The 26,791-nt window shown below is 39.4% G+C and overlaps 1 protein-coding gene across 1 annotated transcript in view; it reads left to right on the top strand.

The window, feature by feature from the left end:
* LOC118788736 (nck-associated protein 5-like) overlaps nucleotides 1-26,791 on the top strand; it is a 103,564-nt gene that overhangs the window by 38,266 nt on the left and 38,507 nt on the right. The window contains exons 4-8 of the mRNA XM_036544771.1: nucleotides 9,964-10,054; nucleotides 13,347-13,502; nucleotides 22,588-22,656; nucleotides 26,003-26,041; nucleotides 26,283-26,402. Of these exons, the coding sequence (XP_036400664.1) occupies nucleotides 9,964-10,054; nucleotides 13,347-13,502; nucleotides 22,588-22,656; nucleotides 26,003-26,041; nucleotides 26,283-26,402 (475 nt within the window). The remainder of the gene's footprint in view (nucleotides 1-9,963; nucleotides 10,055-13,346; nucleotides 13,503-22,587; nucleotides 22,657-26,002; nucleotides 26,042-26,282; nucleotides 26,403-26,791) is intronic.

The following is a 26,791-nucleotide window of genomic DNA, read 5'->3' as shown; positions in this document are numbered from 1 at the left end:
TGTAAATCGATTTTAGAATTATTTAGAGATGTTTGGTGGATGTTTTTTGAGCAGGTAATATATCATCTGCTGATGCTTATGTAAGCTTAGTCATCGAATGGTACCAATATCATTCAAAAGAAAATTAATATATTGTTCTTGGAAGCGACTTCGGTGCATGTAATAGGAAAGGATGGTATGCCTTGCATAAATTTGCTCTCCTTCTCTAGGGGATGGTGAAGCTAATTCCTGTGATTATATGACTTTTCCCACAATTGCAATCACAGATTTGTCTGATCGCAGAGTATAAGACTGTAGTGGTAATTAAAAACCTGGATGGAGAAGCAGTAATATATGCCGACGCACTGAACTCACTACTGCAGTGGATTAAGATGGCTTGTTATGGTCCTTTATGGGACCAGTAAAGGAGGTCAGATTACAGGCTTTCTGGGAAAGTAGGCCATCCACTTACACATCACAGAGAAGCTGGCCTGTTTAGCTGTTCAGAGGGCAATCACTGTGAGTGGTCGCCTGCAGCAGAATGTTATGGAATAACCAGTGACCTTATGGATGGTGTATAGATTTGCTTTGTCTGCGCCTTTTGATGAAACAAGAATCGGAATGAGTCTGGTGAATGAGAGCGCACAGGGGCATGCACACTGGTAAATGTTTGCACACACTCATACAGACTGTATGACTTCTGTGCAGAAAAACTTGGATTGCATTGGAAAGTCTAATTCGTAACCCATGTAGAAAGGGTAGCAGAGCATATTTTAAACTTAGAGAATCTCTCCTTAGCATATCTCCACAGAGTGAGGAAGGTCCCCTATCTCTAGGGAGATAGACTCAAGGCACCAGTCATCCCCCACCACCACTCCCAACCCCCCATTGCCCTCAGGGTGTGACAACCATGCTTGTAGCCATAGCCAATTGGATTTGCCTTTCCATGAACAGGAAGTGTCTCCACTGGGTCATTTTGCTGTGTGCGCAGGGCACTGCTGCACAGCAGAAAGTAACAAGTCCAAAAAATGAAGCCTCCAGCTCTGCTTGGGGTATAGGAATGACATGTTGGATCTGATGTGTCCTGTACCTGAGGCCCAGTGTTTGATGCTCAGAGAGCAAGAGGGCTAGTGAGGAGCGTCTCTGTTTATCAATATCTGATATTACGTTACATTACATGCATTTAGCAGATGCTCTTATCCAGAATGACATCCAGCGCAAAAGAACAGAAGTTTATCCATTCAACCTGAATGAGCAACAGTGTCAGACCAGGCTAACGACACTCCCAGACCAGCGAGTATGAGCATAACACTATTCAAACCCTACTACAAGTTAACCTGACTGGACAATGGAAGAAAAGTGTACTCAAAAACGCGGTGTTACTACACATAAAATAAACAGCGTGTAATACAAGTAATATATCTCAAAAGATTTGGGCTGCAGCATGCAAAAAGGGAAAAGGTACTGGACTGTGATCAGAAGCATGCAGGTTTCAGTCCTCAGTGGGGCATGATTTCTTCTCTCCCGAGTAACATGGTGCAATAACATGATGCGTAATGAAACTGACATCTAGCCATATGAATAGGTCCATGCCATTAAATTCACACTTCACAAGGATGCAGGGTGATTAATGAATAATAAACTCAGAATATCATTGGCATCTCTAGCAAAGAGTAGAACTGCAGCAGGTGATGACACGTCTTATTAAGTTTTGCCTTAATACAATAGTCAGCTTTCAGTGACCTCAAAGGTTTCGTGTCAGTGGAATCCCTTTGCCAAAAGTCACCTTTCAGCCTGGAGAGTGCAATAAATCTCACTTGTAAATGGCAAAAACAGCCCGGTTAAAAATGGGAATGCGTACTTATTCTTGATGACTCTGGTCACTACAAGAGCAGGGAACCAATGCTGTGTCATGCCCTGTGTGGCCTTTCCCTGTTTCATCTGCGGGCCACCGTCATGTGGGTCTCATTCAAAGGTCAAAGTTGAGCCAGAAAAGCCAGTGGTCACTCGTTTTAAAAGCAAGTAATGCTACCCCGCGCTAATGTGCGTGACATTCCTACCCGGGGTTTTACGGCTTTTTCACAATGCCAGGGCAACTTGAAACAAAACCGGATGAGTTTCAGATGGCCCGGGCAGTACTTTTCAGTGCTGGGAATGAAAGAAGGCGACATATCTTTACTGTGAAAGCTGGGAGCTGCACTGCATGTTGGCACACAATTTGATGAAAAACAAACCAAACCTTTAAGAGGATAAAAGGCTTACTCTTCAGCTATTGGGTTTGTGGGCAAATTGCTTTGCTTTACAGTAAGGAGAGGATCTGGTCCTGAAAATAAATAGAATGATGAAACTTTGAAGGTGCTGAGTCCACAAGATGCATCTGAGAACCTAATGAAGGTAAGGGAGTAATATCTATCTGTCAAGTGCTGGTGACGTACGGGGCTCATATGACCGGAATCCAGGAAAGCAAATGGCTAATTGGCCCATTTCCATGTTTTTGGCCAGCTTTAGCATTTTTTTTCAGGTGCAGTGCTGTCAACATTTATCAACAAAGTTGGGTGAGCTGATGTGAACTGCTGAAACAGCGTTGATGGAATGAGAATTTAACCTTCTCACTGAAGGCTGGCCTGTACGACCCGGATTGGTCATTCTCAAAGGTGGCACTGGCCAGATGCCTGACAAAATGTCAGCTCAGCAGAATGACCTGTGGACACATCTGTCTGTCTGTCTGCCTGTGAACATTTTCCTGGCTCATGTGGATTGTCTGTTATGAACATGTTATATAGAGGTTGTCGCACAAGTGTGTGTATGTTGCATAGTAGAAATTGTGGAAAGTGAAATTGTTTGAGTGATTCTGACATGTAGTGCTGTTTTTCAAGACTTAATGTCTTTGTACCGTAGTTCTGGATGTTCTGAGCCTATGTTCTTGTTGCTGTTGTGATATATACATATTTAATGTATTATGCCATATTAATATTGTAAGTCACCTTAGATAGGAGGGTCTTCAATCTGTGAGATTTTGGGATTAATCTTTATCATGATCCATCAAACAGTTTACCTCTGAAAAAGTAAAGAGGGTGAACCAGCATATTAAATTCCCAAGATAAGTGGAAGCAGTGCATCAATCAAATCAAAATGGATGGTTTCTAATTGCTGCCTCCCAGAGGACCTGCATTTAATTTTTCTGATATGAATTTTGGCTGTCTTTGAGGTTCTACTTTTTTGTAATTGCTATAGTGGAGGCAACACATTGACAAGCAGAACATCAATTTAATAATATTATGCTATTATAATGAGCTTATGAACAGTTACTGGCTATACAGTAATGAATATTCTCCAATGTCTCCACAAATCCATACAAACAAAAAAAAATTAAGCAATCTGACATGTTATTCTGTCTTTTGTATCTGAGACAACAAAATCTGGAAAATATAAAAGATCTGTTTTAACCATAATGTGTCCAAAAGTGTTTTCACACAATATCTCAGACACACCATGTCTGTAGAGTGGGCTACAAAGGCCAGAAAGTAGACTTGCATAGTTGATTTTATAGTATTTTGTTAGGAAACTAAATTCCTACTCTGCTAAAATTAAATGCCCTTTGATCCTTTTGAAGCGCTGCAAGTGACACGCGATTGCTTCGAACCCACATTTCAGAGAGTAGTCGGCGTGAAATGGTGGGTTTGCCGTAACCCAGTGTGTCCAGATTCCCAGCTCTGGTCTCTCACAGCAGGGGACAGCATCTGTCTGATGGGTTTAGCATGGGATGTATTGCTGGGCTGGGGGATTGGGCAGTGGGGGGAGGGAGGGGGGGCTTTGTGATCTCTATCCTTCCTGCCTAGACCAGAATCCAGGGATGGCAGTGATATAGGTGAGACCCGGTCAACTCCGCAGAAAATTAGACAGGCGGACGGATATGCATACGGCAATTCCATACCGACGCAGGACTAAGCGTTCTGTCTGTCAATTTTGAAACCACTCAGGCTTGCTTTATTCCCAGCTGGCCTAGTTTAGACCCGAGACCCACATTTCGACACTGTCTGCGTGGCTGCTGCACTGAATGTGGCCACTTGCCTATGAAGCTGAAGGAGATGTGTACCATCTTTGTGACGCTATTTAGAAGGAATACCTTCAACAGAAATGGGGGACAAGGTCGCTGGGGGTGAGTGGCTTTCTTTTAAATCTGTATGATGATGAGGTTGTGATTACTTCAATATGATGGGGCATTTTTCCAGTCTTTGCATGGCAGTGGGTGTTGCTGGATCCCTCAAAAAAATGTATTTGATTCCAGTAGTAACAACCATCTGAAGCAGACCCCACTGTTAAATTTACACAGACTGTTTATTAACACTTTACACAGAGCTGATCACAGTAATGAGACTTAGATAGCGGAACATGGAAAAATCATCTTATGAAAAGGCCAGATGTTGGAAAGTGATAAAAGGTGTGAGTAATGGGTTAGGGTCTTTTACAGGAAGGGCGTTAAAAACCAGCCAGGGATGTATGTGGCAGTCATGGGTCATCCCAATCCTTTAGCACCGTGTAATCAAACGGCTCGCTGAAAGCACCTCTTCAGTATGTTCCACAATCAAAAGCTTTTTCTCCACATGGAACTGCTCAAAGCCAGTTCACATACTGCACCCGTAGGGTTAATCCGATCTGACCGTGTGTCTGGGACTCATACCTCGGGGTGAAAGAGACTGGCAACTTAATTACACTTCCTGTGTGCTTACAGACATGACTGAAATTCAAAGTAGGATATTCCGTCTGCAGTTGGGTCCATTGAATGAGTCCCTCATTCTCAGCGAAGATTTCATTACAAAGGACACACAGAAAAACATTTATTAAATATTGATTTTTTGGTATGTTTTACATACACAGAGATAGAATCTGTAGCTGTTCCGAGAAACACCTTCAGTTAGTTTACAATACCAGGGCCAATTCATATGATTATTCTGACTGGGTTAGTGTATTGATCTTAAATCTTAAAGGGAAAAAGTCCATTTTAGGAGCAGTATTTGGTAATATTTTGGAGAAAAATGTGTCATGAAAAAGTGTCCTCCACTTTTTGTGTACATTTGTGGTCAACAGTGAATTGAACAGTGAAATTGAAAAAAGCTTCAACATATTTGTTGTTACAACTGATCTGATTTTTTAAATTAATAATTGATTGTCAGATCACCAAATCATTGTAATAGTAATAGCCACGCCATTTAGCTAAATGTATTTCAGCTAAAAGAGCAGTATTATTTAGTTGCATGTATAATAAGCACATCTAGCTGGCTTTAAAAATATGCTTGAAAACAAAAAGATGTACTATGCCAATTGCAAAACAAACTGAACCATTTGATTATGTTCATTACCATACATTATTTGTGATAACTTATAAAATGATAAAGTCATCATTGAATTAATCATTATTCCTGTCTTTACTCTGGATATCCGGGGAAGGGTTTTCATAATCTTGGATTTAATTCAGCAGCATATTTTATTAAAATATTCACATAAATGCTGGAAAGTATTAAAATAACTTTAAATAACTTCTCATCATAATTCCATGGGTAATTCCACCGGTAAATAGCTTCAGAAATTTGTTAGAATTTAGAATCAGTGCACCATCAAAATGTGATTATTTGGAGGTAATTGTCCGTGACAGTCCTATTTACAATGTTCCAGTACATAAATCACAGAAGAAATGTGCTGAGAATTAATTTAAACTTTTTTCCCCCTTAAAAGTAGACCATGATCCGAGTAATAGGATAGGAAATCTGTCTGCAATGCTATGGCACATTCCATAGACATGAATGAAACGTTTCTGCTCAGAAACTTGTGGGTTTTATTTAGATTTTAAATTTTAAGACGTATGTTTTGTAAGGCATAAGGAGAAAGCTGATTCTGTGTGCTTTGATTAACACGTCGCCTAAGGTAAGACTCGTCAAAAAAGCGTTCTCTTTTTTGTCATCAGGAACTTGACTAGCAAGAAACACCCAGTACTCAGTCCATGCTGCGTGGGAAGTTTTGGGATTGGGCTTCGTTGACAGAAAATGTTTTGGCATTTAGAGACGTGTGAAGATACAAGAGCTCATTTAGTGACAGAGAGAACAAATGTGCAGTGCCTAGTGCCAGTTACAGGTGCCCCCCTCTCCAGAACTCCACTCTCCCAGTTTATACGAGACCTTTTGCTCTACAGGTGTGTGGCTAATAAAATACAACCAGCCATCCGTGCTGCTGATCATCCTTCTCATCTCTAGTGAAGCAGACAGATTTGTCAGCAGCTTGCCAGGTTTGCTACTTGAGAATTTTAACTGATAATTCTCAAGCAGAATTTTAACTGATAATTCTCAAGCTGCAAGGTCCGTCTTTCCTTCAGTCTGTATAAGCACAGGAATATGCATATGTAATTTTAAAAGGTCTACACAAATCAGCACATGTTGTACCCACATTTGATCTATCAAATGTATCTTGCCACCTGGAGTGGCAGTGTAGTTTGAATTTTTATGTGTTGTGGATCAAACCCATTAAAGTCTAATGCCCCGTGCTCATAATGCCTCTTGATTTTTGAGAGCCATGTTTAGCCACTGCAGTGCCATTTTTTTCATGTTGTAACTCAGGTTGTATTATAACTGACTCATGCTGACTTTTTTCTTCGCTGTGCTCAATGAACAAATCTGTTTTAGAAAATTTTCTTGGTGTCTTGAATTTTTTCCACTCTTTTTGCAACTCACAAGCTAGACTCTTGTGGCTCACTTTTTACTGTGGATATGCTTATTATTGGAATTTAAGTTTAATTCTTTAGCTAGTTTGAAAACATGCAAAGGATAAACTATACTTCCTTTACTTCCTTTTATATGGCTAGATAGCTGGCTAGCCATTGCTGCTCTTTTGTTTGGATAACAATAGACAAATTGAATACATATTTCAATAGCTAGCTAAACACATTGAGTGTATATAGAAGAAGCATTATTTATGGGCCAGAGTATAGCTTGGTAGTGCCCTAGGTAGGTTTCTGGCAAGGTTGATCATGTGGCATGATCAATGCCTGTATGCCTGGTGGATCTGCTTGTGACCCCAAATCGCTAAATAATCAGTGCTAGGGATAACAGGGCCTACGCTGTAGTCTTGCAGGCTGCCATTAGTGAACATACTATATGATGCAATTCTGAAATCAAATGTATTATAAAAATTATTTCTGCAAGGTGTTAAGACTATATGGCTACTTTAGATATTATTTAAGATTATTTTTCATCATCAGGTGGCAAACTAAGCCATTACATAGTTAGTCACCCGCCATTGTGCAAATTGGCATATAGAATACCTCCCATCCCATTTTGACCATTGTTCTTTTCGAGCACATTTGTATGTGAATGTACTTTATCAAGCTGTGATGCAAATTTCTCTTGTGAGGACAGTTAAAAAAAAAAAAAGAAAGAAAGCTGAAACTGAACCAGACTTGCTGCTTGTCTGATTTCAGCAGAAGTTGTAGCAGCTTGCCACTTCCCCGGCCACTTGGTGGCAAGGAGGGATTACAGACAGCTCCCATTCAGCAGACAGATGGTGTGGCTGTCAGTACACAGCACTGTCAGCACAGGGCCCTGCATGCACATTGAGGAAAAAATTGGAATTGAGAATGAGCAAAAAAAAAAAAAAAAAGAGAGAGAGAGAGACACAAAATGTCACTGAGCATTGTGGTCAGGAAAACATGATATTTATCTTGATGATTTTTAGCTCTGAAAAGAAAGAAAACGTCACCCTAAATAAGGGAATTAGTGCTAATGTAGCATGACTGCGATTTGGCAAGGTTACTGACTCAGAAGTCAAGATACTGTGTATGAGAGACTGTTCAATGGTATTTGTCCATATTTACACATTAGTCCAGTGGCATAAACTGATCAGGCTGTAAAGTAACAGAATGCTACTAGACGATAATCATATTTGAAATTTCTGTCTCTCATTATGGGGTATTAAAGGGAAGAAAAATACTGATTCATGTCATTCTGTTAAATGAAAATGATTTCTTGATAGCAGGTTCATGTTGTTTCAGGCAATAGCAGAATACAGTTTTCCTTTGTTGAAGTTGCCAGTGTCCCTTGTATTAACTTCAATATACCCTTGAACTCGACTGCTTTAAATTTAATTGGCAACATAATTTATTTGTATATTTCTGTTTAAGTTGTTATGTACAGTAAATGTGTCTATTTACAGGGACCAGTGCTCATTTTCCTGTGCTTACAATAGCCAATCAATTCCAGTATCATCACTTCAAGCTGGCTAATTGTGTTTCTATGTGAAGAATATGTGTGAGCGTGTGTGTGTTTCTGCGTGTGTGTGTGTGTGTGTGTGTGTGTGTGTGTGGCCATTGGCTAACAAGCCACACCTGGTTAATTACCCATTAAATACAGGTGTGTGGCTAGAGAACTGTAGCTGATATATAATGATATATATAATGTGCTGTACTTGGTTTATGTTGAGTTTTAAAGTGTTTTTCTCTTTTGTACATTTGGTCCTTTGGGTGTTTTTTTTTCAGTTGTCACCAACTGTGTTCTCTTTAGATGTCAAACTACCATGTGTCAAATGAAGCAGCTTGAACACCATTAGAAAACTTAAAATAACTTTCTTTTTATTGAGGTTCTATGCCAACAGAAAACAAAGGACACATCAAAAACTGTAGATATACCTGAAGAGAAATCTACAAAATGAAAGTGGTAGGCTAGACACTAGAGCTTTTTTTGGTGTAACATAAGGTGGGGGGCAGGGCTGGTAAGTATCGGAGCATATGGTTTAGCAGCTAGGAGAGTTTGAGTAATTTATGATACATCTGAAAAGTGATCGTAGGCATTTGGAGTATGTGGCTATATTTTCTCATGCAACTGCACAGAAACTTTTTCAAATGGTATGTGTTCTGTCACCAGATTAAGCCAATGAGTGGTGGAAATTTTTTTCTTGTCTTTTAAACTTTTGTCCAGTGTGAGATATTACGGAGAGGAGTTAGGTATATTTGAGCTCGAGGCCAAGAGAAGAGTTCTCTTGATGTTTATTATTATGGAGTCCATACATTCATTTTGCTACAATTCAAAATTCAAAAGATAATAAATGGTTCCTATGGAAAATGTAGTTTAATTTAAATACGTTTTTTAATCATACAGTAAAGTAGTCTGTTTTCAGTAGTCAGTAGGATTCCATTTCAAATGTCATTACATCCAAGTGTATAATGTTCTGGCTGGGCAAATATTGTGGATGGATGACATTTTTACTGATATGTGGCAGGTCGTTCAGGTAAAGCGGGTTACAGTCAGCTTTCTTAACATGTGAAAAAGTTGTCAGGTCATTGTGAACCAATTTGAATTAGGAGATATTGATGAATGTCTCCTGCAGTCCTCCTAGTGGTTTAGATTTTTGTAGTGCGGAAGGTTTTACTCACTTTACTTCCTTGTTATTCTGATAAAATCTGATTACCATGCAGTTCAGAGATTTGAACCACTTTGAAGTTGGGTTGTCTGGGATGATTGAAGAGGGAGGTATTCTTAGGCAGTACATTCACTTGGACTGTTAAGATCCAACCTGTGAGCGAGATTGGTAGATTCACCTGTCTTTCAAGGTCATGGATAATGCTCACATTTTAGTCTTTAAATCTCTGTCCGTTTGAGGCATCATACAGTGTGGCTCCAAATGCCAAACAAAAAGTAATTATCAAAATCATCTTAAATTTATTTACGTCTAGAAAATCAAAAGGCACTGGTACTGTCCTGCACCCTTATGCAAGACTGAAGGACTGCTCAATCCTAACCCAGGGAGCCAGACTTTCATATACCTACCCACCTGAATCATCCAGTCATTTTTTAACTGAATCATTTGGCTTCCTGACAGTGTCAGTGAGTTACAGAATGCTGTAAAATGCGCTGGAGTGTGGCCCTCCAGGAACGGACTTCAGTAGGGCTTGCGTTATTTATAACTGTTCTGATCAGGCCCCATTTCCTGGTGCTCCCGCAGGGTGGAAGAGACGGTGCGGACGCTGCTGCAGAACCAGGGGGCGCTGGAGCACTCCGCCATGGACACCGTGGACCTCATGAAAGCCTACAAGGTACGGGGTCTCCACGTAACTGCCGTCCACCTGACAGACACAGCTCTTCCGCGCTCGCCTACACACCTGATACGCTATCGCCTAAAGCAATTTCTCATGCTCTCCTTAAAAAAACCAAATCTATTGTTTCATTCACTCGTATCACTACTAGCTAGCTTGTACCTTGTCTGGTTGTACTCTGCCTCGCTTGTAAGTCACTTTGGATGAAGCATCTGCCAAATGAATAAATGTAAATGTAGATGTCAGTGGTGTAAACCTTTACAGAAAAGAGAGCACAAAACATTTTGCAAACTTTATAGAGCGTAGTGTGGGGCCGAACGGTGGTGGCTGTTATCAGTGACCTTGCCGAGCTTAACCATGCAAAGCTGAGACAAACGCACTTGCTGATGCAGTAAACGCAGTGAAAAAAAGACATCATACACAGTAAAGGACAGCAGCTAGTTCGTCCAGTTCTTCCAAGATATTAATTCAGCAAAGAACACCAGCCTTTGTCGAGGAGACGTTGCCATTAAATTACAAGTTTCATTTCTGCTGTGATTTTGTACACCATTAAGTTATTGAAACTGCATCATGGAGTGAACAAGGATAGCTGTGACAGAAAAGGCTGTACAACCAATCTATTAAGAGAAAACTACTGTATTCAAATTATCTAGCATTTACTGTAGAAATAAATTAAGGGCAGACAAACACTAGTCCAAAACCCATATGTAGCAGATATGACCAGAGTGGTGAATCAGTGGGCTGATAATGACAATAGCATATCATATTGAATAGCATAATGTATATTTAATTGAGAATGGCGGCATGGTTCTCAGGAGATAGATTGCTGAACAATAATGGAGATTGATAAAGCTGCCATACAAAGAGATTAACATTCCTGCTCAGTCAGAATAATAATTTGCCACGTTCTTTCTTATAAGGTAGGAAATTAATTGAAAAGAAGACACAGACTGAGGCTTTATCAGTTTTACCACCGGTAATTATTTGAAAAAAAAAAAAGGTACAAATTCAATGTTGTTCTTGATTTTGACCAATCCAATGAGTATTACTTGTGATGTAACTGCTAGAAAAACATTTTCAAACTGGACCTGCCAGCCATACAGTTCTGCAAGTTCTGATGTGGGCTAACTTAATGAAGGTCATTGACTACACTATTGTTAAACAACCTTGTTCAGTCATGGTACATTTTTTTGTTTATAATGCAGAACTTTTTCACTGGTGAAGTGTAACACGAATAAAACTAAACAATAAGTAAAACGGACATAAGTTTGCATTGTTGCGGAACAGATCACGGATCATTATATCAATAATTAAAAAGACAGTTGGAAAGAAAAGCAGCACTTTTCCCATGTATGAAAGAATTGTCTCATATTGCTTTTCAGTTTGGCATAGATACTATTAATCATACAATATGCAAATGAAGGGCACTGAAAAGAGGAAAAACAATGGCATGTCATAATGAATGATGGAGGACTGTGTATTATACATTCAAATTAGCCACTAAACCCCTAATGCATGTGTTATTGGTCGTCTAAGAGGGCCCCTGGACCCAGAAGAGTCATTCAGAGACCTGCTGTTTTCAAGTAAGAGAGATTTACACTGTCTGATAGCCTGTGATTATTTAAACAGCGTTGTTAAAAAGAACAATGCCTGGGGTGTAAATCAGCTTTGTTGAATTATTAAACAACAGGATCGGAACCTGTTGGCCTTGCCAGGTCCCACATCTACAACACATATGACTTTTCTGTGGTGCAGTTCCGTAGTCTTGAATAATGCCCAGATTATGCATACAGACATTAGCAGAGCTGGTGCATAGAGAATAAGATACAGGTCTGAAAGCTACTGGTCTGAATCCCAAAGTGGGTTCCTTCCTGTGTTCCCTTGAGCAAAAATGTAACCAGCTGTATAAGTAGATAAAATGTAAAATGCAAGTGATTTATCATCGAGATAAGCAAATAAATAAAATAATCCTTCAGAATCAATTCTATCATTAATTCTTCAAGTATGTTATCCTTTCTACCAAAAAATTGCATTTATTGCCTGACATGCATCCTTGAGTAGGGTAATTACAGCACCATTATTTTTAAAGTAAAGTAACTGCAAGGCATTTGGGAACAAGAGTACAATATTCATAATAAGCAAGGCATACCCAGTTTAAGAGAAGAAGAGGTTACTATGAAATAATCACGTATCAATGACAGTAAACACAGTATGAACCCCCCCCCCCCCATAAGAGATAGGCGTGACTCAGAGGCAGAAATGGAACCATTTCAATCTAATTTAAGATCAGTTTGCAATGCCTTTAAGCCCAGTGGTGTGGAGCTGGAGGCATCCATCATTGCTGAATCACCACTTCATCATCAAATGTGTCAATGACCTCTGGGATGGAGGGCTGTATGAAAAATGAAGCTGATATCTGAGCAAACATACCACATAAGGAAACCACCTTGGCAACCCTTGAGAAAAAGTCACATTTTATTGGAGGAGTAATTCTATTATTTACAGTGTTTTTTTTATGTAGAGGCCCTCTGCCTTGGCAAACTTCACAGATGACATATTGATACATACTAGAGCAACTCCGGATAAGAATAAAGCTCGATGTTGCAACCAAGTGTCTTTGATCACATGTCTGGTTCCCTAGCCATGCTGCCATGTCTGAATAAGTTAGCAAAGCGCATTAATAAATGCAATAACTCTGTCCACACTTGCATTGTCATTGTTGTCTTATTACGCCTGCAGTGTAAATATTACGTGGACAATTTTAATATGCAAAATGGGCATCAGATGCCATTCAGTGCTAGTGAATTGTTTGTTACACACTGTCACTGCCCCAGGGTTTTCCCATTTTGGCTTGATTGAATTTGCCCTGTATATTCAGAAACTCTTTATTGTGCCATTTATGTCTGTATCCCTGGTATTAAACAGAAGAGAACATGCTCTCTGCCACACAAGGTCACTTCAGTCAGATGGGATATGAGGGGAAATTAGGGATTAGGGGATGTTTTTGTTGGGCGGCAGTGTAGCACTGTGGGTAAGGAGTAGGGCTTGTAACCAAAAGGTTGCTGGTTAGATTTCCCACTAGGGCGCTGTCGTTGTACCCTTGGGCAAGGTACTTAACCCACAATTGCCTCAGTTAAAAAAATATATATATCTAGCTGTATAAATAGATAACATGTCAAAAAAATGTAACCTATGTAAGTTGCTCTGGGTAAGAGCATCTGCTAAATAATGTAATGTTTTGGATTCTCTCTCTCACCCCATATCTCTCTATGCCCCACCCAATGTCCACCAGGATAAACTCTCAGAGGAGGTGCGAAAGCAGCAGGAGAGCCTGCAGGAGGCGGGGCAGCCGGCAGAGGAGGCGGAGTCCCAGAGCAATGGCGGCTGTGCAGAGGAGGACAGAGATAAGGAGACCAAGGTCCTCCTGGAGAGGCTGCGGGCCCTGGAGGTAACCAAGCGAGCATTTCATCTCCTCCCTCTTCCTCATCTTCCTCCTCCTCTCTTCCTCCTCCCCATTATCACAGCACAGCATGCTGTGTGCCGCGTGACGCTTGACGGAACTCATAAGCAGCCCCTTTATTCAGAAAGGAAAGTGTATTCACTGACACCAAGAGAGTGAGTCTTAGGCATCCAACAGAGAGAGTCTCGGTTGCTCTTCATCTCGCCCTCAAATTCTCGACAGTGCGCAGAAGTGATTGTCCTCATATACACAGTGCATTTCAGGTGAAGTTATTCTTATGCTAGAAATATACTCATTAGTCTTGATTCTTTCTAGCAGTAACCACCAGACACCATTCTTTAGTTCTCCAACAGCATTTAATTCTGTGTGAATCCATTAAGAGTTACAAACTAATTACGCCCGAGGCCCCTTCTTGTTAAATACCAATTACTTAGTGAAGGTCTGTAATGTTCAAAGACTTTACAAAAAAAGAAAAAGAAGAAACTGCAATCCCTTGTTTTATAGACTGATCTTTGATATTGCAATGGGACATTATGATCATTATGGCAGCCTGCCTGGAAAAGCTGAAACATTGATGCATTGTGGGAAGAGAGACAGGAGAGGTCACTTATCAATGCCATCACTGTCCAGCCACAGGGGAAAAGAGCCCTGCCAATAAGTCCAGAATTAATCTACATAAACAGCCAGGGCCACTACATGCAAGCAGACATTAATTAAAACACTGACAATAATGGTGCCCAAGGATAATAAGAACAAATTGCTTCTAATTACATGTTGCTGTATAACTTCTCTTCAGTGTGTTGTCTCATGGAGAGTGACTCACAAGTTGGCTAGAGGTCTGTTAGACTTGTACTAAAAAGTTATGCATGTTGAAAAAGAGAGGACCAGGGTGTAGTGCTTACCTCTTACCTTTTCAAACCAGTGATTGCATCATGCTCCACATAAATCTGCCCATGTTTTCCATTACATTAGATTACTGGCATTTAGCAGACGCTCTTATCCAGAGCGACTTACATCAGTTACAGTTTTTTTACAATGTGATCCATTTATACAGCTGGATATTTACTGATGCAATTGTGAGTTAAGTACATTGCCCAAGGGTACAGCAGCAGTACACCAGTGGAGAATCGAACCAGCAACCTTTCGGTTACGAGTCCTTCTTCTTAACCACTATATACACTGCCGCCCACCAATGGCATTTTCACAGACAGAGAAAATTCTGACTCACTGCAAACATTAAGCAGTTCTGTACCATGTAACCTAATTTGAGCATACAGTTAGAGTAAAAAAAAAAAAACTTGCATGGGTACACAACAGTTGCACAATTTCGGATCTTCTTGAATCATTTTACTTTGTTCCATCTTCATTTTGACAACAGCAATGGAAGCAATATAAACTAACGACAAATTACCCTGCAAACTTTGAAAATTGACTTTGAAATTTCGCTTACTAGCAAATGAGGTTGACAATGGATTGCTCATATTACAGTAGCAAAACATATCTTCACAAAAATGTGTTCAGGCATACAAAAATGCCAAGTTATTCACACATTGTATTCCTTATGAGTTACCACAAATACTTGCAAAATAGGTCTGCCATTTGAAGTGCTAATATCAAAGTAAAGCAAAGTTAAAATAAACAAATTGGGTGACCTTACCTCACACAAACTGGACAAGAGTTATTCCAAAGCAAACTTGTCCAATATTACTGAAATACGGCAGAACAATTTGATCCTGGAGTAAGATTAAGCAGGCCCTGACCAGCATCAGCTGGTATAGGAGTGAAAGTGGTGAATATTAAGCTTAAACTTCTGTTGTCTGTGTAATGTATAAGGCAGCGGTTGAGAAAGCTGTCGGAGCAGAGTGGATCGGATCATCTTTGATCGCGGTGTTTCTGTGACATTATGATCACATTATCATGCTGGTGCAGGGCGGCAGGCGGCACTTTGCAAACGCCGCGTTGAGACAATGTCGCGCGTCTGCTGCGGAGAGATGCCAGACGCTGGATGTCGCACAGAGAATCCTGAGCGGTGTGTGTGCGGATGCAGCGTGCCCTTCCTCGGCTTGTCACACAGCGCAGAGTTGCCGTCAGGACGGAGATGGCGCTGGGGCCTGTCCATGCATCACGGGAGGACAGCTGGCACTTTTGTCCCTGTGAAAGGTGGCTCCTGCAGATTACTCTGAGCCAAGGGTACAAGCGGTCTGTAGTGTCTCCAGATACAGGCTTCCCCTGAAATACATCCACTCCTGGTCCCAGTACTGCCAGTAAAAGGTACCTTGTCTTCTCCCGCCAGGTAGTCTTGTTACCTACCTTACAGACAGTGAAAGAGAAGGAACTCTGGGGGGTTGATTTATGTTGTTTCTCCAGCTTTTGCTGAGCTTGTGACAGTAATTCTTCATACACTGAATGGAAGCTTAAATTGTACGGTTAAACTCCAAAATGCATAGCACCATTTGATCTAGCAGAATAATTCCCTATGTAGAGTGAACTTCAAATTTCAAAAGATACACAAATGAACAGATGGCAATAACTATAAATTTAGAGGACTTTACCAAATGCCAATACCTTATACATACTAAATATATTTTCTAATTAAAGATGTCTAAGTGCACACTTACACTTAAAATGTTTGCGTTGAGAACCAGCAGTTGAAGATGTCTCACTAAAGCTTCAGTAAGTTCAATGCTGGTATCAATCTTGTTCTTGTAAGCAAGTTACAAAATGACTTTGAAATCACCATCAAGGAACTCCAGTATGCATTTGAAATTCCTTGTTTTCTGTCCAGCTGATTACCAAGAATGCACTGTAATTAAGGTTACAGAGTCTGACGAAGCAGAAATTCATTTAGGGAGGAAATCTCATTGAGCCGATGATATTTGAAAGCGGAAAGGCTGAGGGAGCAGCGAGACATCAACACAAACACTCATAACAAATATCTTCACCCCCCCAAAGTTCGATAAAGTGCCAAGGAGGCAGAAGATTGTCATTTAAGGGCCCAATCAGACTCTGGAAAATCTCACGGTGCAGTATAACGATGACAGGCACCCGACTGTAACCTTAATTATCTCTTAATTAAACATTAATTAACGTTAATGAAAAGTAGCCTTCCCCTGCGGATTCTCTCTTGGTTGCTCCTCTGTCCTCCCTACAAATAGCTGATTGTCAGATTTCTCTCTTTGAGTACAAACAGTCTCAAAGGACAAAACTTCTCGTTTTCGAGTGAAAGCAAATTGCAAGGAAACAAAGCCCTCACATCCTTGTAATTTCAGCCACTGCAAGCTCACGCAGAAAGTCCAACATAAAAGGAATAATGGTTCATAGGGCTCATTAATGCATTTCAACATTTCTCACACAGCATGTTCAGTGCTAAAAGTGTTTATGTGTAGCACACGGACATGTATTTTCTCCTTTGTTAGTTGGTAGTAGTTCACTCATCAGAATACCATTAATAGAAGCTTTTTATTAGTCTGTTTGAATGATGCTGTTTTTTTAAACCTTAGGCAGAGGTACAACATAACATTTTCAAGCTCATGCACCTTTTGCATTTTAGAGGTAGAAATAATGGCGTGAACAAACTAGGCATGTTAAAGATTATGGTTGAACATGTGTTACACGGGAGTAGGACAAAAAGTTATTGGGTCAAAATTAATGTGGCTTATTTATTTCAAGTCTCGTCTGATATGGAACCTGAGAAACCGTGGACATTTCCAGTTTTGTTGAAATTATCAGCATGAGAACAATATTACCCAATCCCGATTTTAATTTTGAGATTGCCCAAGCACTCTCTCTTTCTCTGTACCTAGTTTAGAATGTGATGATTGTAATGAGGCTTGGGAAGGTGCACAGCTGTGACCATACATACAGTCGGGCAGATTTTTACAGCATGGATCAGGCACCAATGTGTTTTTTGCCACATCCATTTTTTTTACTCTTTATGTAGTAAACAGCCCTTGTCAGAGACAGGGATATAATTTACTGCCAGGACGCCTCATTAATGATCTCTGCGTCAGTCTGAGTTTTCCTTCACAGCTCAATACATCATAATCTAGTTCTGCGAACGCTAACATCCTGCCACAAGAGGATTCTTTCAAAATGAAAATGGATTTCATTTAGCTGTTTGAAATAATGGACTGCATTCTGGTGCAGTGATGAAGTCTCTAATGAAGTTGCTCACTAGGATGGTACTGTAAATTAAGTTTGAAACAATATTTTCTTCACCAAAGGCCTCCTGTGCCTTTACATAGAATATATGAGCTGTTTTCATTTTTAGACAGGCACAGGTTTTGATCTAACAGATGTCGTATTCAAAGTCAAGACTGAAATTTCAAGCTTTGTGGCACAAGCACGAGCTAATCTTACTTCAATATCAGTCTCAGTCATAGGTACAAGTTAAGTTCAACAATGTGTCCTATGTTTCAGTAACTTTTTTAAAAATATATTTTCTTTTGTAATTTCTTAAAAAAAGTTGAGTTCAGCAGCCGTGTCAATTATTATTAAAAACAATCTGTGTAAAGAAACAAAAAAAAAAAAAAGAAAAATCCATTTTAAAACACCACAAGTGAAAAACACATTTGCAATTCATTTTTAGGGGATTAAAGGCCTGCTATGATGAAGGCTGGAATGTAATTATATGGCCAGAGGGGTGATCAAAAGTTGGCAGATCGCAACAAAGGGCAAAGGTGAAATGACTGAGGCAACCCTAAGAACTCTGGCAGGTGCTAATGCGCCCTGCTGTTTCCGACAAATGAGAACCTGTGTAAATCGATAGACTTTCTCCTTAAAGGTGAAACAGTACTTCATCAATAGCAGGACGATATTCATGTCTGCCCCATGTCTAAGATGCTGACATGTCTCACAGTCGAACATCATAGCTTGAGTCTCCTTGACCTTTACCGCCAGTGCTTTCGAGATTTTAATTGGCTATTTTGGCTTTCATTGACACATAGCCTTTTTGGACCCAGACTTCATCTTGCCTATTGTTGGTACTGAGCAGTCTACAGTTGCTTTTTAAAATCTCAGTAAAGAGAGCATGTGCCCTCATGAAAAGTTAATGTATGTCAGTGTATGAGTGGCTATATCAGCACGCAGACATTTAGGAGAATTAGTCCTTTGGAATTATGCTCTCCACTCTTTTTATCATGTCAAAACATGAGTAAATATGAAGTGTATTTCTATTATGAAAATACATAGTTGAGCATATAACTTGCACAAAAGTTGCATGGTATTTTGGGCATACTGAAAAAAGTGGCCTTCATATGGAAAAGAAAAAACATTGATTTCATACACATTTTCACTCTTTCCACATATTCCCATCAGCAGGAGTTTGGATACTCTTGATGTTTTCAGCCAAAAGAGTGGATATGTTGTCTGCTATTTGGCCAGCTGCCGGGATGAATACTGTGTTTGCTGAGCCGATGGGGTGTACGAATAACAAGGCCAGGGCCATCGATTAAACCCGCTCTGGGATACACCCGGGTGAAACTGACTCACACCTCACGGGCTGAAGGTGTAGCTGGGGGCTGCCTGTCTGCGCGGATGCATGGAGGAAGAACATCAGATCTCACTGTGTGGGCAGCACATTCTCTGAAGGCATGAGAACTAATATACCGTACTGTGGTGAAATAGGGTTTGAAATACAGTGTTTGAGTTGGTTATGCATCATAGCTAAGATGAAATGAAATGACACATTCAGAAAAAAGCATAACTTTCTTTTCCCTAATGTCACAATGGCTATCCTGTAGGCACTACTGTCTTCTCACACAATCTGAAGACATCCAGTATAAGTTAATTAGCATCTCTAAATTGTTGTGTGTGTGTGTCTGTATTTTGCTTGCACACGCATGTGGGCGGTTACTATGTGCACATAAGAGGTCCATTGTGAAAAATAAAAACCTCAAGCTCTCAAGGAACAATGTTCTCTTTGTTATTGTGAAGCACGTAAAGTTTATAAGAAACCCTTGACTCTTTGTGCTGTCCTCCACATGCTGCTTGTCTTCCTTGCACACATTGCATACTTTGCAGGTACATTCACTGCAACAGTAATGTCATGGTTGTACTTGGTACCATATGCAGGCAAAAGCTGAAGTCCCAGTCCCAGACAGGGCTTGACAGAAGTCAACTTCAGCCCGGTGAAGGAGTTTTAAACATTTAGCAAAATGATGATGCTCCTGCCTGTGTAAGATCGGGACTTGATTCCTGTCTGTCTCCCCTGTACATCCCACATTGGTGTCAGTAGTGGAATATGGCCCACTGAGCCAGAGACATTGGGTAAGACATGTCGAGTGTGATGCCATGGCAACTGAGGAGGGCTTTGTTAAATAGCTGGATGTGCGGTGCTTCTTCTTACAGTGAAAAATCACTCTTTATTATTTAAAATACATGATAATTAAACAGAAACATTACTTAATGAGGGAAACATGTTCCTAATGTTGATAGAAATGTGACTATTGACTATGACTACTGTTTAGAACAGTACTCATGCTTGAAGCTACGTAGGAGATGATTTGTACTGTTTTTTTGTTCTTTATTTGCCATCACTGGCAAACATATTGTTCTGTCCAGTGCAATTTCTGGTATCTTTCATTTCAATCATCACATTCAATGCTACCTTGCTTGTGGAATTGCCATCCCTGATTGATTTTTCCTTGAGACACAGTTCAGCAAATTGCAGGTGCTACGCAGTTGCCGTGTTACACTACTGTGGGAAAATGCTTTTACAAACACAGAACATTGCTACATGAAGCACTTAAGACTTCAAGAGCACCATTAACTGTTTTTAGTGGATCCATCAGCATGGCTAAAACCTATTTGATATTTATTTTGTATTCCCTGATTTTATTTAATTCCTGTTGTAGGAGGTGCACTGTAGGAAATGTCATACTGAATTTCACATATAGCCAAGGATGAGATCAGTGTTAGCTCTGAGTCACATTGAATATATCACTGCACTTCAAAAATAATTTTCTTTTTAATTTTCTAAAAAGTTTTTTTTGGCTCTTTATTCCAGAAATGAAAAAAGTACATATTGAATCATTTTAATGCTTTTTGTTTAAATATTGTACGTTAAACTTAATGGCATTGCACAGAGTAAATTCAGATTATTAAACTTATTCCAGATTTTTAAGCAGAATTTTCAAGATGAAAACATGAACTGTACAGAGGCACCTGAGGTTTCCTATTCCCCTGTGGCATAACTGGAGGTAACCGACAAGAGATTGATTAGTACCATGCCTAAGGTCAGAAAGCTCTCTGTAAACTGCAGGTGAATGGTCAATGGCCTCCACTAGGTGAAAGATGGCTGTAAAGGACTTCACAGCTGTAGTGTCAGGAATTATTCAGAAATTTAAGGCTATTTGTGTAGTAGCAGCTCCACCAGGAAGAAGATGCATTTCCAGGGTTTCCTTCTCTCAGGCTCAGGTGCCCTGCGAATCATCAGACACTTGATGGTTTCTCAGATGATGATCAGTGTAGAAACAACTATCCACCAATTGGTGCCTACTTCACTGCAGTGAACTGTGCGACTTGTAGTGCAAAAAAAAAAAAAAAACTGTTTTATGTGTGAGTATATCATAGAATTGCATTGGTCTTGCTTTAGCTTTCCTACCCAATTGTAGAAAATGTTTAAAGGGGCAAAACAGTTCACAGTTTGAAATCTACTAAACAAACTGGCTCTTCAGGCTACTAAGTGTCAAAAAGGGCGGCAGTGTAGCATAGTGGTTAAGGAGCAGGACTCGTAACCGAAAGGTTGCCGGTTCGATCCCCGCTGGGACACTGCTGCTGTACCCTTGGGCAAGGTACTTAACCCACAGTTGCCTCAGTAAATATCCAGCTGTATAAATGGATAACATTGTAAAGAACTGTAACCTATGTAAGTCGCTTTGGATAAAAGCGTCTGCTAAATGAATAAATGTAAAAAGAACTATTCAAAGTTACATGCATGAGTGTTGCATTTATAGTCTTGTTACGAGGAATATCCCTCTTTTAAAGACAAGCTACAATAAGAAGTGACTTAAATTGGCTAAACTACATCCAAATGACACATGGGGCATATCTCATAGTCAGATTAAATGGAAATTCAGCCCATTATTATTATTATTATTATATTTGTTCTGCATCTGGAGCCTTTGTTAGATAGGGAGAAATGGACTCCAGCACATACAGGACATTTTTGCCAAAAACCTGTTTCTCTCTGCCGTGAAATTCAAACCTGGCTGAATATGGACATTATAGCATGACAGTGATCCAAGGTATTAGTCCAACTCTACAACTTGTCTGAACACAAAATAAATGTTCTGGACTGATCATCTCAATGTCCAGACTTCAATCAAATTATGCCTTTATGGTCTGAAGTTTGTAAAGGAGCTCATAAACAAAATACAAAATATCTGAAGGAGTTCAAGCAATTCTGCCAGGGGGAATTGTCAACAATCCCACTCGGAAGTGCCAGAACCTCATAAAGCACTACGGGAAGCATCTTATCAGTACAGTCCTAGCTAGAAGAATACTGAGCATACTAATCACAGGGAGATGTGTAAATGTGACCCTTGTGATTTCCTGAGTAATATGCATTATTTATGAACAGTCTAACTTAGCTCTCTTGCTTTCATTCAAGCATAAAAAATCAAATATGTACATTCTTTCTGATATAGCATGGTACTGGATTCCTAGTCAGGGATATGAATAAATATGGAGGGCACTATATATGTATATTAGGGCTAAAAAAAAGTGAAAAAGAATAAAAATGGAAGTTTTCAGATTAATTCTAATGAAAATGCGCATTGTCCCTAACTTTGACATACAAATGTCATACAGTGTATTTTTAACATAGACTTAATTTAAGGGACACTTCAGTCTCTTATTTTGTATGAAAAGGCAACACACAAATGTGTTGCTCAAATGCAAGCACAATGGACATGGTGATTGATTCTACACTTCGCATATGCCTATTATGAGAAGTCACATTTAGCTTTATACATTGCAATTTTTAAATAACATATGAAATCACTTTTGAAATGCAAAAGAAAGAAAAATATGTTGGGTTCGGTGCATAAATATATTTGGTTTTGTCATGCAGGCAGAAAACTCGGCACTGGCGATGGAGAATGTGAACCAGAGGGAACAGTATGAAAGGTGTCTGGATGAGGTAAGTAGACATACGGACTCCAGTTCCTTTTTGACCTCAGTTTTTCCCTTTTTATGAATTGATTGCCAGGGACTTGATGAGGTTTGTGCTTGTTTAAATCCAAGGCACAGCCATGTTGCTCTGGGAGATGCTGGGTAAGTGTGGAGGGAACATGAATGTAATGTACATCCTGCCGTTTCAAACAAATGGCTGACTGGAGTGAAAGGGAGTTGCCAAGGGAACTGGGCCATTTTGTGCTATTCAGATTCAGTCATGTGTCCCACTGGAAGAAGGAAGTGTGTTTTAGACACACATTCAACACATGCGAAACAAGGCAGAGTACAGTACCAAAAGCAATCTTAATGCAAATGACAGAATGCCAGGAAGGCAATTAGTAGCATAATTCATAACTAAAAAAAACATTTGGTACTATATATTGTGCCTTAAAGTTGGTGATATAATCAAAAGTATATATAATAAAATAAAATAATAAAATAATAATAAAATATAATAAAAGTAACAACATGCAATGTAATTTTCTGTTCCTTAAATTTTGTTAATTTAGTATGGAAAATGTAAAACTTGCTTAATTTTTTTTTGTTCAGAGTGAACTGAAAAGTGCAACATGGTTAGACTGATCAACACCCAAGTTAACACAGTCAACACCAAGCATACAGTAATTTACAGATTTTTTTTAACAGTGTCTTGCCAAATATACAGCTGCAGAAGTTAGTTACAGCCTAAAGTGTGAGCCCTCATAGTTCTACAGAATATTCCCAGACACAGTCTACAGTTTCCCATATTTTTTAATTTAGTCAGTTTAAGGGAAATTGAGAACATTGAGACCAGTACCTTAATTAGATATACAATTGTTACTAAGTTTTTTCTGTCATGAGTGTATTACTCTAACCACTACTCCATATTGATTTCTGTTACACAATACACTTGCTAAAATGTACTAGGACTTTGTATTCTCATCCCAAATCCCTGACAATAATAGCACAGCACTGTTGAATATTCCTTCATATCAATAAAGCTGTCAAAGTGCAATACAGGAAAACAAAAGAAATGAAAAACAATTTATGGTATTGCACGTACCAGAGAGGACAGACTCTCTTAATTGGGGGTTACTAGTCTTGTGGCAAAGATGTTCAAATTGGTGTTGAGGATAGAACATCAGGTACATTTTATTCCTGAAATTTACGTTGGTTTAAATTGCTCCGACCATCCATTTTACTCCACAGGCTTTGAAACCTCACATCCCATTGAGGCCATGGAGGCTGGTGTTTGGGGTATATGTGGTGTGATGTACTTCACCGCATCTCTAGTCTCACAGGGTGGTCTTGCCTTGGAGTGGAGCCTGCTTACAGCCGTGCTTCCATGAGGCCCATCTGCTCCAACTCTCTCCTGTCTCTGCAGTCGGGTTCAAAAGCTTTTCGCAAAATGAAATGAATATTTTCAAGTGTTTAGGGTGACTAACTGTGCAAAGCAAAAAGGTTGCAATTTAGGGCAGATTATTCTTTACAAATTTATTATTATAAGAGACATTTTCATTTTCACCAGTGTGATATTTATTTATTAAGTCTATTATAAGAAATATCATGTGTGTTAAAAAGTCTTACCATGATAAAGTGAGAAAAATGGGAATCATGGGAGTTTTCGTATGAAAAACACCAAAAAAAAAATACATTTTATACTCTGCATTGAGTTAATCATAAATAATGAAACATTTTTTAGAAAACGATCATTTTTTTCACTGCATGCATGCTTTATTGACATCATTTTTACTAGGAAGCTTGTATAACCTTCCACTGATGTGGTGAGAGAAGTGCCTTTGTAGGTTTTATTTTTCTTTTTTTGAGCAGTGAAGAAATATCGAAGCACCCCATGTGGCTTGCATGCATATCTTGAAAGTGCATTGGATTTCTTGAGAGAAAGCTTCTGCTTCTACAGAGGGAACAAAAATACACAAGCACAACACAATCTCAATCTCAAGGAGCAGAATATATATATAAAAATGCCTGCCTGTGCTCTTCTTGGTGAGAACTATATATTGTGCAAACCAACAGATGAGCCAATTTGATCAATTATTCTTATGAAAACTAATAGTGTTTTAACTTTTTAAAATATCTGCTGTAATCTTAAGTGCTAGGTTTCATTCCTGGAGTACCTGGAGGTGTCTGACAATAGAGAATTCTAAAAGACCTAATTGCTTGACCACAGTCCCGCTGGAGAAAAGATGATCACACCAGAAATGGTCCTGCTGATGCCTGTTTTTAAATAAATAAATAAATGTGCACTGGCCTTTTCAATGCAATCATACAGTTTATACAGAAAAAAAGTGAATGAGTGTTTAGCAATCTAATTTGGTGTCAAAACCTGTGATGTAAAGTTTCCCACAGGGCAACACCATGGCCCACCCAGGCACAATTAGAGCTTCATCACCCCTCCTTGCCCCTCTTATTGGCAGAACACTTTGTCAATAGAGGATCAAAACACAATTAAACATCACAAGGATCTTGTCGGTCTAAGCTGTTCCGCACTATTGCCATCCCTCCCTGTCCTTGAAAGCAGCCTTTCAGGGAAAGGTATTATCAATTCACCCATTATAAACCAACTCCAACACTTCCAAGGACCATGTAATATACCATTTCACTGTATGAACAAAGCCAAAAAACCAACAAAACTTTTTCATGTAGGTGTACCCTAAATAGACAGTAATTGCAGCAAATGCCTCTGCAGCCATGCGCTGTCTTAAAAAATAATCAGAAGGGCATGGGTTAGATTTAAGGGTATGGTTGTGGTTAGGGAAAAGGCTTAATTTAATTGTATGAACTGCATGCTGAAGTTCCATTAATTACCCTGTTACGTGGTGATACTCAGCAGTTGTACGGCGGTTACTGTAGTAAACCACTTAATATAAAGTGACTATGACTGTAGTAGTAAAAACGAACATAATTTTTGATTGCCTTGCTGTTAGAAATATTTCTTAGGTTCCTTGGTTCTTTTAATATTTTGTTGTTTTCATATTGTGTTATTTTTAAACTATGATAAATATTCTATGATAAAAATAAAAATATTTTTAAAATATTTGAATGCATTTTGACTCAGGGACTGAAGAATAAAAGTCAATTGACTTCCACTTTCTGTAATACAGTCATTTTATTAGCATTGGCCCTCTGGCTGGTTGGTTTAAATGACAGACAATTTTTGGTGTAAAGCAAGGTTCTGATAACATTTAACTGTAATTAGATGTCCTGTATACTGTAAGGCATATCATTATCATTTACAAATCTGTAGCATGCTACTCCCTCTCCTTAAGATAGCACTGAAACATTTTGAAATTAAATGTGTTTTTGTCTTTCAGGTTGCAAATCAGGTTGTGCAGGCTTTGCTAACTCAGAAGGTATGTTTCTACTCATTATAAACAGTTTAAGACATGTTTTAAAATGAACTGTATAGGTTTATATTGTTGAATTGAAGGACAGGATGTTAGCTGTTTGACTGTTTCCAGAGACAGCTGTCAGCCAATACCCATAAACATAAGGAAAAATACACAACTGAAAATTACATCTCAAAAAGCATTTTTAGAGATTTAGAGATTCAAATTTCTCAGGCATCCCTTTTATTTCTTTGCTTCTCCTTAGGACCTGAGAGAGGAGTGCCTGAAGCTTCGGACCCGAGTGTTTGATCTGGAGCAGCAGAACCGGACCCTGAGTATCTTGTTCCAGCAGCGGGTACGACCCGCCTCCGACCTGCTCCTCCAGGTATGTCTGGGTCCACTTGTTACCCACCTGCTGGCATATTATTACATAACATTACTGGCATTTAGCAGGCGCTCTTATCCAGAGTGACTTACGTCAGTTACAGCGTTTTACAATGTTATCCATTTATACAGCTGGATACTTACTGAGGCAATTGTGGGTTAAGTACCTTGCCCAAGGGTACAGCAGCAGTGCCCCAGCTGGGAATCGCACCAACAACCTTTCGTTTATGAGTCCGACTCCTTAACCACCAAGCTACACTGCTGCCCACACCAACAACAAGCACTCTATGTGACGCCTTATTCTCAGTACACCATGCAGCTTCTGCTCCCCTACCATCTTACATAAATTCATATGTGAAGTTATATACTGCTGTCCTTTTTGCAGTTGTT

Source organism: Megalops cyprinoides, chromosome 14 (assembly GCF_013368585.1).
Source record: "Megalops cyprinoides isolate fMegCyp1 chromosome 14, fMegCyp1.pri, whole genome shotgun sequence".
Classification (NCBI taxonomy): Eukaryota; Metazoa; Chordata; class Actinopteri; order Elopiformes; family Megalopidae; genus Megalops; species Megalops cyprinoides.
The sequence above is the reverse complement of the archived record's forward strand: the minus strand, read 5'-3'. Positions and strand labels throughout refer to the sequence as shown.